This window comes from Nycticebus coucang, chromosome 15 (genome assembly GCF_027406575.1).
Source record: "Nycticebus coucang isolate mNycCou1 chromosome 15, mNycCou1.pri, whole genome shotgun sequence".
Classification (NCBI taxonomy): Eukaryota; Metazoa; Chordata; class Mammalia; order Primates; family Lorisidae; genus Nycticebus; species Nycticebus coucang.
The window spans coordinates 94,879,906-94,895,248 of NC_069794.1; the positions used below are offsets into that span (position 1 = coordinate 94,879,906).

Genomic DNA, 15,343 nt, shown 5'->3' on the forward strand with positions numbered 1-15,343 from the left:
CATTGACCACCTGGTTTCAACTCTGGAAACCACATAGTTACCCCTCCAGCAGGCCTCTGTCCCTTAAAGGGTGGTGGCTACTCACACCAAGGTTGTTCTCTGTTTCCCTGGTTTCATCAGCGAGGCTTGGAAAGAAGCCAGGACAAATCAGGTATGACTGTCCCTAACACACAGCGCAGGTTGCCAAGCAGAGCCCAGTCACTTGTCCTTCCAGGCCTGGTTAGAACAACACCGGTGGAGGGTGGGGTCACTGTACTGATCCCTGCCTTTACGCTAACGGTGCCAAGTAGGCTTGTTAAAAAGCAATATTCTACAATTCCTAACAATAATGATCATTTTGATTAGTTACTAGTAGAACTCCCATGGATTTATGGTCTAAGCAAATAAAGCTTCACTCTTCCTAAGCATTTAATGACTGGCATTTGAATAGCTTTGCATTGTGGGTAAAACAACCACTCTTGAAATGAGGCTGGGTGAAGGCATGGAGGGAAGGTGGGAAATCACTTTTGCCTTCTTCAAGTGTTGCTCTCCTAATTCTTGCATCCTGCAAGAAACAAATTAGAAGAACGTATACTGTCAAAGGGAGAGTCTACCCAGAATAATTTTGGGATAATGGGAAAATGGTTAACTTCAAAGAACTTGTCAAAAGAGACATGCTGGAAACACATTAGTTGTTAAGGAGTTCAAAGATTAAAAAGAAAACTCATAAAAATGAACTTAAAATACGTACTTAAAAGACAAAGCATAAAAATTTAAACATGTGCTTATAAAAGACAAACGTATCTATTTCTATCTGGGAAACTGTTTAGAACACGATTCCTAAAGAAGCAAAAAAATAACTATTTGTCATATTTCTAGCAATACGAAACCACACATTCTTACTTCACCTTTAGCCACACCAGTTTTCTGGTTTTGTAAGGCATTTTATACCAAAGGGCTGATCACCGGAAAAGAGATGGCTCCCTTTTCTCACCTGTACTTTTGCTGTGAATGGTGTAACAGATCTAAATAGCTTAGTCTCAGTCAAAATTCTTCTGAAATCTCCATGACATTCATGTTTCATGCCAATTTGTGAGGGGTTAAAAAAACAGAAGCCCCTTTTATGCTATAATTTTTAATTCTCTGACATTACATATCATATTTCATGGTTTAATCATAAAAGAAATGAGAAATAAGCTGGAGGGGAGACGGAGACTGAGACGGAGTCGCAGGGCCCAGCCTACCTCCTGCCTCTCCACGTCCATGTTCCAGACGACAATCCCACCGTCTCCACCACAGGAGATGAGCTGCCGTGTGTGCTGTGCGTAGGAGAGGGCCTGGACCCTGTCACTGAGAAAGAAACCCAGGGTTTCAGGACAGCAAATGGTAGAAACCTCACCAAAATGAGCCCATATGCACACCCACTCCTCAGCCCGAAGTGCACATCTTAGACTCCAGACAGAGTTTTCAACACACTGACAATCAGGAGAGCAGCCAAGATTTGCAGAAAGTCTAAAGGCTCCTGTAACACGCGCAGGCCCCAGAAGAGAAAGTCTCTGCCAGTTACCAACACTAGAGAGAAGCTAATTACTGAACTGGTTCCCTCCTTCCTTAATTCATGAAAAAATTCATTCAAGTTGTTCATTTTGTATTGTTCATGATTTTACCTTTTAAAAAACTTACCTGTGAGAGTTTTAGAGGCCATCCAGCAAGATGTGCTTTGGATTTTCCCAGCAGAGGTAAGGACAGCGAGTGCCCCACAGGGGTGTCTGGAGCCCACGGGGCCTTTGGCTCCCAGAGTGAATTTCCCTGACTCTCTACTTCTCTAGTTTTTATTCCCTCTCTCCTGATTTTGTGCTTTATTTTTCTTCTTAGTTCATGTCTGGCTGACAGGTTATTCCCTCCTGGTGGCAAAAATGATGGAGAATTCAGTTTTACGGCCTGACAATTGTAGCAATCGCTTACAATGGATTATAGAGATCTATTCTCTGTTGGCTGAGGGATAACAGGAAATCTGCTTTCTTGGTCGTTTCTGTTTGTACGTGTGTCTATTTTGACCTTACATCCATCAGGAATTTTAGGCTTACTGGGAAGAACAGCGGCTCCTGCTGCTTGGGTTCCTGACCTATGGCTGTGTGTGTGTGGCTGTCACTCAGAAAGCGCTTTACCTCTTGCTGTGTCTGGAGGGTATTATTAGATTAGATTACAGCACCTTTTAAATTAAAAATACTTGTTCTGATTGACTTAGATAGATAAGCAAGTGCTTATATGTTATGTTAAATCAAATACTCCTAATAGTCACAGAAAAGAAAGAAAACGAACCTCTAATATTTTCAATGTGCTAGACTTAAAAATTCCTTTCATAGAAACTGCTAATGAAATCACCGACATTTAGTCATAAAATTAAATCTCATTTGGCAAAGGAGAGCAGCATTTTAGGTTTTTAAAAGGTCTTTATTTTTTTTTCTGACCGATCAGTGGTAAGCACAGTATAGGCAGACATTTTATTTCACTTGGGTCTACTTCTCCTAAATATATTAAGGATAACTGGTCAATGAGCTCATAGAACCCCAAATAATGTTTCAGATTATTGAAAACATACATTTGTGTTCAATTAGATTGAATAATTATTCTGACAGAGTTTTTCTATGAACAGTATTTATGTTTTGTAGCATATCAACTTAAAGGTAGTTTTCAAGATCTTCAGGCAGCTTAAGACAGACTAACATGAGGGTTTCTTCTTTCTCTTTTTTTTTTTTTTTTTTTTTTTTTGAGACAGGCTAGAGTGCCACGGCCTCAGCTTAGCTCACAGCAACCTCAAACTCCTGGGTTCAAGGGATCCTCCTGCCTCGGCTCCCCAAGTACCCAGACAGGAACCTAATGTTAACTTGAGCTAATTGATAATCATGGGATCCCGAAATAATTTCTAAGAAAGTTAAAATACAGAAATTGGATTACTAAGTATCATATTAAGTTTATGTGTGTTTGCTTCTTATTTTTATATGCTGTAGTGAGGCTACACTTTTAAGGTTGTGTCACTGAATGAGTTCATTTTTTGCCACTTTAAGGAGCTGTAAATGTGATATATGTCACAATAGAAATTCCAGCTACGGGTGTACATGAGCTTTGCTGGTCTGTCAAATGGGGATGCGTGATAGCTCTCAACTGTCCACATTCCCCCCTTCCTGTTTTCTCTATGAAATTTAAGTTGGTCACCTTGGTTATGATTAAAAGGGATTGTGGAGACCACACCAGCTGCAATAATGAAAAGGAATGGTGGTTCTAGAACTGTCTTTCATGACAGAATCCCTTTATACTTTTAAAACTTGATTGAGGGAACCAAGAGCTTTGGTTTAAATAAGTGGTAACTATTGATATTTATTATATTTTAAATTAAAACTGAGAAATTTAAAAAATAGTGACTCATCTGAAAGAGCAACGATGAAGCCATTCTATTTCAACCACATGTGAAAAACATACTTTCCAAAACAAATCACTTTGATAAGAAAAATAACATTGTTTAATATTTCTGTGATCTTTCTGATGCCTCGCGTGACAGGAGAGCTGAGTGCTCTTCTCTCTCTGAATTTATTACGACAGCACTCATCATGTAGCTGCTGGAAGACTCCACAGCAAACTTTTGAGAGAACAGGGGTGAAAAAGGCAATCCTAAAGTGTCAATTTGTTCTGGAATACGAAACAGAGAAATGAAGGACGAAACTCAGAAAGTGAATTTTATTTGCTTTGGCTTATAATACTTGACTCTGAAAAAAAGCTACAAAACGGATTCCCACGGTGGCAAAGTTCTCTCAGTTTTTTTTTGTAGAGACAGAGTCTCACTTTATGGCCCTTGGTAGAGTGCCGTGGCATCACACAGTTAACAGCAACCTCCAGCTCCTGGGCTTAAGCGATTCTCTTGCCTCAGCCTCCCGAGTAGCTGGGACTACAGGCGCCCGCCACAGCATCCAGCTATTTTTTTGTTGCAGTTTGGCAGGGGCTGGGTTTGAACCCGCCACCCTCGGCATATGGGGCCGGCTCCCTACACACTGAGCCACAGGCGCCGCCAGTTCTCTCAGTTTTGATGGCTCACTGCCTCGAGCTGCTGATTAATGCCTCGAACCACAAGGTGAAAGGATGTTCTTTACCTTCTGTGGAACCTGCCTCGTTAGCAGAGATTGTGCGCCTTACCAGAATTATTTTCAGTGCTATATGTTGATGTGATTAATCTCGATTATTTAAATTAAAAAAAGAAAGAACAAAGGGCCCTACTTTGTGAAAAGAGCTAAATTCTTTAAAATTGTGTTATTTTCTGTTTGTTTTAAGGTGTTTTGCTGCTTTGATTATACAGATAATGAGGCATTGTTTCTTAAGCACCTGTGCTCCTATCTCAACCATGGACCTAAAATTCCTCTGACAATTCTTTTGGTTTTGTCTTTCCAAACTGAACCTTTGATGTTGAAAGGTTCAATAAAATAAAACTTTTAGGCTGTGTTTTACACCTAAAGGTCACTTTAAGATTTCCCAGAGAGGTCCTGGAAAACCATGGAGACCTGTCCCTGCACCTTACGCACAGAGAGGTGCCATAAGTAACTGCACTGGGGTGTGCTGCTATGGAAAGAGTGGTCAGAGCAGAAGAGACGCTCAGCCTTCCCTCGGTTAAGTCAGTTTAAGAAAAATTTATTGACATAAACATTTCAGAACTGTATGTTTTGCTGGAAGACTGTAGAGACTTGCCAATGTCATTGTTGTCTAATTTTTATCCTCGGGGAAAATACTGATCAAAACTCAGGAAACAGTTATGTAGTGTATTCTAACAGAAAGTTTTATTCTCGTGCATTCTAATATTACTGGTCACAGTGACAAGTTAACCATTGAGCCACTAAGTCTCCACAGTCCACAGAGATCCTTGTTTTGCTCTGATCCCTGCCTGAAGGTTCTGCTCTCAGCAGGGTCTTTGACTTTAGCATGGACAGCCTCAGAGTCTCACGGGAAGGGACTGTATGTACTGAGTATTTTAAAAGACGGGTATTTCAAGGAACAGACTCTTGGGCACAGGCTGCAGAGCTAACATTGCTTAGATATTTTTTAAGCTGTGTCAGTGGATTGAAAGAGGGTTTCTTTGGATTTCTAGACTCTTTTTAGTCTGGATACAGATGGCTTCATGAATGTGGACTGCTAAACCAAGAGCCATCAGAACAAAATTAATTACAGTTCATTTACAGGACTGAATGAACTGAAGAGGGAAATGTTATTCTGGTTATTTGTCTGGAATACTGTGGATGTTTTAATGTCCTATTTTCTGGTTATGTAAGGATGCCTCTTCTCTTATCTTTTAAGTTATTTCTAACCTACAATTCAGTAAACTCTGCTTTTATAAACTAAATCAAAATGTTGAAAAATGATATTCAGATATCTTCTCTGCCCAGAATTTAAAAACTGTTCCTAAGTCTCCTTAATTATCATAGCAGTGTAGTTATTTGCATAGAGTCATGAAAATCTATGCACAAGATGTAAATGTGCAAATCCATTGTGCACCAAGCCCTTACCTGCAGCGTCAGGCCCGAGAGTGCCGTGCACGGGATCAGGGGTAACCAGCTGCTTTAAGAACTCAGGGAGCCAAGACCTACAAAGGCCTCCCAGAAAACCAGCCCATTACCTGGTTTGTAGGGTTTACAGGGGAATCTAGCAAATGCTGGAAACCTCAAGGAATTCAACAAAGGCTGTAAGTGCTATAGGTGAAATATAGTGGGGAGTTTCTCTGTTTCTTAACCTTGTGATATAGCAAAGAACACAGGCTTTGAAAAGTATAACCCAAAATCCCTTATAAAACTTCCAGAAGTTAATTTTGTGAGATTAATAGTTGTTGAATACTCTGTGGCTCTAGATATCCAAAGCAAAGCAAGCCTGCCTAGATGGTTAACTAATGCTCTCACACTACCATTGGAAACAATTAGGTCAAACCAGCCTATTTTTGTAATCAAGGATAATCAGTATTATGTTCACAGGGGAGGAGGGAGAAGAACTGTTGGGCAGACTGAAAGACTTGAAATTGGCAAAAAAAAAATATCTTTTCAGTGAAATATTAGGTGTTAGACCCTTTCTGGATTATCTGATTCCATAGGGGTCTACACCTTTCAGTATCTTTACCTTTATAACTCACACCTCTGTAAGTTATAGAAAACTGATCTTATTGTAAACATGTATTGTCCCCTGGAGACGAAACTGCCCCCCACATGCCACCCAGCGCTGGGAGGAGCAGCTGTGCACCTGCCGACGAGCTCACGCTCTCCATTCTCGGCTGCAGTGGTTCTCAACCTTCCTAATTGCCGTGTTGTTACAAATGGAACAAAGGGGTCGCCACCCACAGGTTGAGAACCGCTGCTCTACTGTGCGTCTCCTCTGGATTCTCCTTTAAATGGGATGTGACAGCTTACTGGTTCCCTTATTAATTAATGACTAATATAAAATCTTTGACATATATTCATTTTAAAAAATCAACTGTTTTCTCACCTTCTCTCCTGGTTGTTATTTTGCACTTTAAGGATGGAGTGCCACCAATCCCACACCAAGGGCAAGAAGGAAATCCATCTTGTTGAACAGGCTCGGAACTCAGTGATTTGAACTACATTTCATTTGAGGCATATTGATATACATCAATGATCTTGTAAAACCAAAATAAGCTTCAGAAGGAACTACTTTGCCACTCATAGCTGGCAGCAACATTCGGCAACAAATACATTATTTATGGGACTCCAGTGCCGTTAATATTCCAGCACAGAAGGGTGGGACACGGCGACGCAGGCTGGATTCCAAGCTCGATGATAAAGCTGCTCCGCTACTTCTTGATTTATGGATTCCAAACATAACCACCTCTCAGTTAAAAACAAGGTGAGGGAATGTCCCAGTTTCACAGATTAAAGGTTATAAAGAATGAAAAGACACCTTCTTATGCTGTTTGATCTGACATCGCTTTGTGTTTGTACTAGAAAGCATTTCAACACTGGTTATTATTTCATGGATGAGAGCTCTACAAACTGCACTGCAAATGCTCTCCAAGTGCACAGACCCCACTCTTCACAGCCACCGATCTACTGTCTGTAAACACTGCCCTCCACGGGGGAACCTCATTTCCGTTCTTACCAGTGCTAAAAGCAACATAGATTTGTCAGGCCCGGCCATATAATTTGAGGGGACCAATGCAAAATAAAATTACAGAGCCCCTTATCAACAATGTATTAGAAATTACAAGCCGGTGACAGCAGAGCATTAAAGCGAGCATGGGGCCCTTCTAAGAGGAGGGCCATGTGTGGCTGCCCAGGCCCCACGCCAGTGAAGCCTATCCCGTGTCTGATGCTTGAGGGAGAAGGCAGAGAAGTCTTTATCCTCTTTAAAGAAACAGATTCTCAGGTGCCCAAAGGTCAGAGTTAGACATCTTCCATCCCGCAGGAATAGGTGGGACTTGAATGTATACCATCTTTCATTTCTTGGATGAAAAGTCTCTGTTGTTTAGTGAAGATTTAATTGGTCATGCACCTGCTTCCAGAGATCTCCTTCGCCTGTGCTCATAAGGCCTCCATATCTCCAGGGACCAGAGAAAGCTCAGGAGGAATCCCACATGTGAGGCCTCCCGGGTAACAAAGGGGAGAACCATCCTGGGCTGAGGGCCCCCTAAGCGGGCTCTGCCTCCCCAGGGATCCTTGGGTCACGGCCAATCTGAAGCTGAACTCAGGGGTCCCTCTCTGGGGCTTCCAGTGTTGAGTACCAGGGACATTCTGCTGTTCTCTGGCTAGGGTGGAAGTTCAGACTGGGCCCTGCCCTCTGTCCCCTGTGCATTTCCTGAACTGCTGCTATTTTCACTTCATGCTGTTCTCTGTTCTCAGTAGCGTCTTAATCCCAGAAACTATGACCATCTCTTTGTCTCACATCAACCAAACTAAGAGTGACCCCCTCCAGTAAAACTGGCACGTTGTCCCGTCTTCACCCATCTGACACCTCCAGTGCAGCTCCCCAAAGGCAGGGCTATTTTCTTACTCGTGTTGTATCCTCTGAGCCTAAGACAAAGTCTAGTAAGCACCTGGAGCAGAGTAAACACTTGGTTTTTTTTTTGTAGAGACAGAATCTCACTTTGTCATCCTTGGTAGAGTGCTGTGGTGTCACAGCTCACAGCAACCTCCAGCTCTTGGGCTTAGGTGATTCTCTTGCCTCAGCCTCCTGAGTAGCTGGGACTACAGGCACCCGCCACAATGCCTGGTTATTTTTTTGTTGCAGTTTGGCCCGGGGTGGGTTTGAACCCTCCACCCTCGGTATATGGGGCCAGCGCCCTACTCACTGAGCCACAGGCGCCGCCCTGAACACTTGTTGAACAAATAAGAAGACAGGAATTAGACACATGTGGCGATATTTCCAGAGGAAATGCAATGCACAGTGAGGAACTGGAGTCGTATCTACAAGGACAGTTTTTGACTTACATAATTCTTATTTATAAGAATAATTTTAACAGCTGCCATTTACTAGACTTTTACTCCTAGGCCCATTATTTTATATGCATTACATCATTTATATTTTTAAAAACCTTGTGAGGACTTTTCTTTCCAACATTATCCTTATTTTAAGAGATTAGAAAACTGAGGGGCAGGGCCTTGTCTCAGGCCACAGGTCAGGGGCAGCCTGACCGACTCAGACCTGCCCACCAGGGACCACAACAGGAGTCCACCAGATGTGAAAACTCTTAACTCTAATGCTTTCATCTATCATGTGTTTAGCTAAATAGTAAGGAAAAAAAAAAACAAAACTGGCAGTTCCCTTGTACCACAGTGGGAAACACTCCTCCATCTCCTGCTCTCCCTCCCACAACTCAGAGGTTGGGTGTAACCACTCTGCTCCCTTCATACCTTGAAATGCGATTTACTCAACACAAGAGGAACCCGGCCCCAACTGCAACAACAGCAAAAAAATAGCCGGGTGTTGTGGCGGGAGCCTGTAGTCCCAGCTACTCGGGAGGCTGAGGCAAGAGAATCAGCTAAGCCTAAGAGTTTGAGGTTGCCGTGAGCTGTGACGCCACATCACTCTATTGAGGGCAACAAAGTGAGACTCTGTATCTAAAATAAATAAATAGACTCTGAGAAAATACTAGTAGAAAGAAAAACTCTGGTCATAAACTTGGTCACGAAATGATAGATATGTGACAATAAAAAGATCTAAAAGGCCAAGTAGCATTATCAGACGTGGCAAGGTGGCCGGGCAGTGAGTGTCCATGCCATCAACTAGCAAATGAGACTGGGAGGCAGAACTGATCCTGAACCAGAGCTAGCACAGCACACAGTCACATCCCGCTTGCCACAGGGAATAAAAACAAACGCTTCAAAGGCAGGTAACGTTGTATGGAAGTGTACTAGTGTACTTTCTTAGCTGTTTTTCCCTTGGACTTGAAAATATTTTCACTGACATTAATCAATTTCTTTAGTGCTAAAGCTTTCTCTTTCTGTTGGTGTTTTTGCACACCAAATAAAACTAGTTGTATTTGATTTAGTTGTATTTTCTTTTTTCTTTTCTTTCTTCTTTTTTTTTTTTTCTGAGACAGAGTCTTACTCTGTCACTCTGGATAGAGTGCTGTCATGTCATAGCTCACAGCAACCTTAAACTCCTGGGCTCAAGTGATCCTCCTGCCTCAGCCTCCTGAGTGGCTGGGACGACAGGTACCTGCCTAATGTTTCCTGACACATTTATAGGAAAAGCTAGTTTTTAAATTTTTAGTAGAGACAAGGTCTCACTCTTGTTCAGGCTGTTCTCCAACTCCTGAGCTCAAGCAATCCACCTGCGTCAGCCTCCCAGAGTGCTGGGATTACAGGTGCGAGCCACCATGCCTGGCCTAAAATGTCCTATTTTCTGTTGCTGTACAAGTGGAACAGAAGCCATGTGGCGCTGTCCCTCAGCACAATGGCAGGACACTTCCATGCTAAGGAGAGGAGGCCCGTCTGCTCTGCCCAGTCCTCGCTCTGACCACCAGTGTCACCCTGGAGGGGAAACCAGGAACTGCAGGAGAGCACTGGCCCCAGGCAAAAAACGAAACAGACAACATCACTGGGCAGCAGGGGGCAGGTGTCCTCTGATGTCCATGTCTGTGTGGCCCCTGGGTAGACAGAAGATCTGGGGAGTCCTCGGCCTGCCTCAACGGGAGGGTGGAGACCTGCGTCACCAGCTGGGGTCTCTGAGGACAGTTCTTCAAAATTCTTTTGCAAAAATTATCTGACCTTTCTCTTTTATAGGGTGCTAGTAGGATTACGGTGAGTCTGTGTGCTTTAAAAGTGCTTTGACAAAACATTAGGCCCTCCTCAAATACAACTGTCACTAAGCCAATCCAGGGCAGGTTTCCAGGTGAAGGACTGGCCACTGTGGGAGAGGTTCTGCAAGTCCTTTCCGGCCACTGCCTGCTGCACACTTCTTCTGCAGCTCCAGCGATTCCTCTGTCCCCACACAGGCATGCAGACTCCCTTTAGCAGAGCGACCCCACAGCCTGGTGCTGAGGAAGGTTGTTCCTCCTCGCTCCATGACACCCAGTCAACCCCGCCAGACTCAGGCCTGCTGACAGGACCCTTTCATACAACTCACGTGGTGTACAGGTCAGATAATTAAGTTCACAAACACAATCCACATTCCTCATTGCTGAATATCATCTTCAAAGTGCTCCCCTCAGCCAGTTGGTGGCTTTTGCAGGATGAATTTGCCAATTTAACTGTCCAAACTTAGTACATTACTAAGCTCATTACTAAGCTGAATTCAGCACCAAGCAAGGGCCTACGCCCTGCTCCTGCGGAGCCACTTCTGCCGGGTGACCCCGCTCTCTGCGCTTCCTCCCTGTGTGAGTCCTGAGCGTGTGGCCTCATGTCCAACAGGGTCTATTCTGTTTTCTGAAAGGGCAAGTTTGTACTTAAACATGGAAGACCTATTTATTTATTTATTTTTCTCTAGGACTGAAAGATTGTAGCTCAACTTTATAGCTCTTCCTTTCTTAACAAACCGTAAAAGTTTCCCAGAACCACATTTCACATGCAGGTCAAGGCCCTCCGTGCACGGTGGCGCTGGTGTTGGGTGACTAATGCAGTCAGTCACTTTGTGGGTGAAACTGTGCAAGATGGCCTGCAGTCTTTATCAACCACTGGGTGCCAATAAAACTAGTTAGAACTAAACTGAATGAGTCCAACAAACATTGCTGATCTTCATTTAAAACCTGCATTTTGATTCTCTGAGAGCACCAGAGTTGGCAGATGAGATAATGATTGTTATTAAATGGGACTGTGTTTTGGCTTCTTTGTTTCTTCACTTACAGGGATGATGCAAACTCCCTCTACAGGACCTGGACATGAGGCCTCTTGTCGTGGAAATCAGCACAAGGGAATGATTTTCCCAGTGAGCTGTGGATGAGATCAGAGTGGCCCCACAAGCCAGCAGTGGCGCTGGACTTCCAACTATTCTTGCATGTGAACACTGAACTTGGAAACTGAAATATGCATTTGTGCACAGGCCCTCCAACATGTAACTAGCTACTATCCAATAGTTTCAAACTCAATTTAACTACAGTAAGACCTCCACAGCTGACCTCCTCTCTGCACTGCTGACGTAAGCTGGTCTAATTTTCAGAGCACACGTGTATCACACTGTGAATGCTGCCTGTACTGCAGGCCTCCTTCCTCAGGGTGGCCACCTCTGTATGCTGACCCCGTGGGTGGTCACCTTACAGAGGCTCTACTGTATTTAGGAGAATATTTTGAGACTAATGTTTCCAGGCACATTTATAGGAAAAGCTACTGTAGCTTAAAACCTGTTAGTTCACCTGTTAGGTGTGTGGCAGACACTGTTTCTCCAGCCCAGGGTCACTCTTAGTATCATTGTAAACACTTTATAAAATGTACAAAACAACTCAGGTAGCTCTAGAGTTGTAAAGCAGACCTCACACCCAAGTTCCGTCCTCAGGCGCAGCGCAGCAGAGCAGCTGGAGAGTGCCGTCCAGCACGACACAGACCCCCGCTGTGTCCAGCCCAGCATCCAGAACCAACAGGTCTCTCACAAACCCCTCAGCAATCCTCTGTGCTCACGGAAGCTGAGAATTGCTCCAAGGACACACGGTTTTCTCTGAGCTCCCTGTCAGCCCCTAAACCCATCCCTTAAGGAGGAAGAGCCCGGCAGGAGTCAAGGTGTGTACTCTATAAGTGCTGGGAAGTCCAGAGAGGCCTGGGTAAGGGTGTTACCGCTCCCCTTTCCTCACGCTGCCAGGAAGCTTGACACCACTTTCAACTCAATTGTAGAGACTTGGTAGGCTTTCATGGCTTGCATTTTTAAGCTTTTTTTTTCTTTCTTACTCTTAAAGTTTTACTTTTGTAATTAAGTAAAACTTTCTGATTCTAATTTTTTACCTTTTATTTATTTGCTACCATTATTTTATGGTTTTTGTAAGCACTCTGAAATCCTTTGTGGAACAAAACGGGGTATAAACACATAAACACACTTTTGTACAGGTAGAATCCGAGTGGCAGGGCTTTGCATTCCTGCCGCGTCCTGTCCCATGACCCCTACCACAGGCACCAGGCCGAGTGCCTTTATTCTGGCTTTCACCTGGGTATCTTTTTTCAGAGTTCTCCAGGAAAGAGGCCTTACTTGTGTCCTTGGAGCTCGATGGCTGTTCCTTTCTTCCCACCGATGTCCCACATGATGACGGAGTGATCTGAGCTTCCCGAGAATAGCACCCTCTGCACTGGGTCCCAGCAGAGAGCGGTCACCCCACCTGGGAGGACAGACAGCAGAGTGGACGTCAGGCACAGGCGAGAAATGTCATCGGGGCTCAGCAGAGAGCAGTCACCCCACCTGAGAGGACAGGCAGTGGACGTCAGGCGTAGGCGAAAATGTTACTTGCCAATGAAAGGAGAATGCGAAGGAGCCAGAACCCAGTGAAGTTCCCGGCACAGAGGAGACTGTTGTTGAAAGCAAAACAAATCCCCAAGGAGACAAAGAAAATGGCTGAACGAAAGTCCTCAGAATGAAAATCTCACCCTTTATGCATTTTTCCACAAAATTTAATGTACTGTAAAATCAATTACTATAAAGACCAAAGGGAAATGAAAAAGACAATTAGTTGACATTCAAAAAATACACAGCATTCTCAGAAGAGTGGAAAGTGCTGCGCTGCATGGAAACACTGACCGTCTTTCCTTACCTGCCACCTGCCCCCCACTCTGCCACTGAGGGGTGAGCGGCGGGGGTCTAAGAAGGCTCCATTAGACTTTTTTATTCTTGAATATCAAATTAATTAAGGTACAATATCAGAATTTAAAATTATTTCTCCTTTGAAAATTTTAATTTACAGATTTGGAAAAATCACTTAATATTCTTAGGAGTCAGCTTCTTCAGCGTAAAATCCACTCCACTCCAACTGTCACTACTGATGACAACATGACGACGTGCACGTGGCCGTCACCTGCTTCCCAGGGTCGAGGTGAGAACCGCGTCGATTGCGGAGCCCACTCTGGAAACCACAGTGCAGAGCACACAGGTGGCTGTCAGATGACTCCAGCAATGTGACCATCAAGTGTTATGGCAGGTTTTGTTCCATGGTAGACCCCTTTTAAAGAAAACCTTTGTGTACTGAGAACAGTTATTTTTTTATATGAGCACAAAGCCTCCGCATTTTTTAAAATGTCTGAAATACTCATTGTTTTATTATTGAAACAACATCATAGTCTGAAAAGAACATAAAATAGGTTCTCATTTGTTAGAATCTGACATTTTTCGTATAGATGATTTTTCAATAGATGATCAATTTATTACAAGGAAGTGTTGTACTTCAAAAGCTTTTAGAGAAGTTTTTCTCATAAATTTGTCTCAGAAGGTTTTTTTTTCTTTTCTATAGGACTCTGTTTGATTAGAAGATATTTTGTTATGTTTTTAAGATCAAAAAGGGAAGAAAAGCCTCCAAACTAAAACCCCACCATCCCAGCATCTTCCTGTACCTGCACAGGAGGGCTGTGCTCCGTGCACCGTGTGAACTGTGTGTGCGCTGGGGGAGTGGTGCATGGAGCATGGCCCCCGGACGCTGGTGGCCACAGTGGGTGTGAACCGTGTGTGCGCTGGGGGAGTGGTGCACGGAGCATGGCCTCGGGACGCTGGTGGCCGCAGTGGGTGTGAACCGTGTGTGCGCTGGGGGAGTGGTGCACGAAGCATGGCCCCCGAACGCTGGTGGCCGCAGCAGGTGTGAACCGTGTGTGCGCTGGGGGAGTGGTGCACGGAGCATGGCCCCCAGACACTGGTGGCTGCAGTGGGTGTAAACCGTGTGTGTGCTGGGGGAGTGGTGCCATGGAGCCAGCGCACACATGGTTCACACCCACTGCAGCCACCAGCGTCTGGGGGCCATGCTCCATTCACCACTCCCCCAACGCACACACGGTTCACACCCGCTGCGGCCACCAGCCCTCACCCCTGCCCCCACCCACCCCACAGCAGCCATCACAGTGCAGGCTGTGGACAGGCTCTAATGCGCCTACTGATCAAACCAAGGGGCCGATGGATGAGAACATGGAAGTCTTTTTATCTCCAGGCAAGCCTTTGCTTAGATGCCACCTCCTGAGAGACACTTTCCTGGCCCAGGCCCATGGCTCTCCCCCATGCCCTGTTTTGTTTTCCTTGACTAACTGTCTACTGCCCAGGAGAACACACGTGCTCAGAGGCTGGACCATGGCCTGGTCACTATGGTGCCCCTAGGACCTAGGACTCTGCCCGGCTCAGGTACAGAAGGCACCCACCCAACGAGCAAGGGACTGGGGGAGGAAGAGAACGACCAGATGCCCCGCGCCTTGTTCTTAGCAGATCAGCATGGGGAGGGTACCTCTTTCCTGGCTGACCAGCGACGTCAGTGCGATGCCTTCGTCTATTCTACTACCTAAACCTTTCAGGTCAGGACACACTCTGCTCTAGAAGAGTCTCTGCGGAACTCTTGCTTGACTGGTTAAGCTGACGTGCGTGGTTAGGGGGACAAGTAAAAGAAAGATAACAAATGCACACATTCTCCTGTTTGCACAAACGCAAAATGGGCAGCTCAGATTCTTTAAAGCATCACGTCAGATCTAAATAGTGGTGGGTATTATAAAAAGAACGATTAGAAAGGCCTCACCGACTCATCTGGAACACTTCATGGGAGGGGTTGTTCACTCTGTCAGAGTTGATACAGAAATACTGCAATGTACCAGGTCATAGATTCCTTTAGACCCCCCACCAACACAGACCTGCACAGCTACAACACTGCCCAGGGGAGCAGGCCCTCTCACCTTCTTTGTGGGTGACTATAGATGAGGATGGCTATGGCAAAGGAAGTGAAAGT

At 44.7% G+C, this 15,343-nt stretch overlaps 1 protein-coding gene across 2 annotated transcripts in view; it reads right to left on the reverse strand.

Annotated features, from left to right (window-relative positions):
- WDFY2 (WD repeat and FYVE domain containing 2) overlaps nt 1-15,343 on the reverse strand; it is a 196,122-nt gene that overhangs the window by 14,028 nt on the left and 166,751 nt on the right. For both annotated transcript variants that reach the window (XM_053564038.1, XM_053564039.1), the window contains exons 7-8: nt 12,631-12,757; nt 1,224-1,329 (exon numbers count right to left, since the gene is read on the reverse strand). In XM_053564038.1, coding sequence (XP_053420013.1) covers nt 1,224-1,329; nt 12,631-12,757 — 233 coding nt within the window. The remainder of the gene's footprint in view (nt 1-1,223; nt 1,330-12,630; nt 12,758-15,343) is intronic.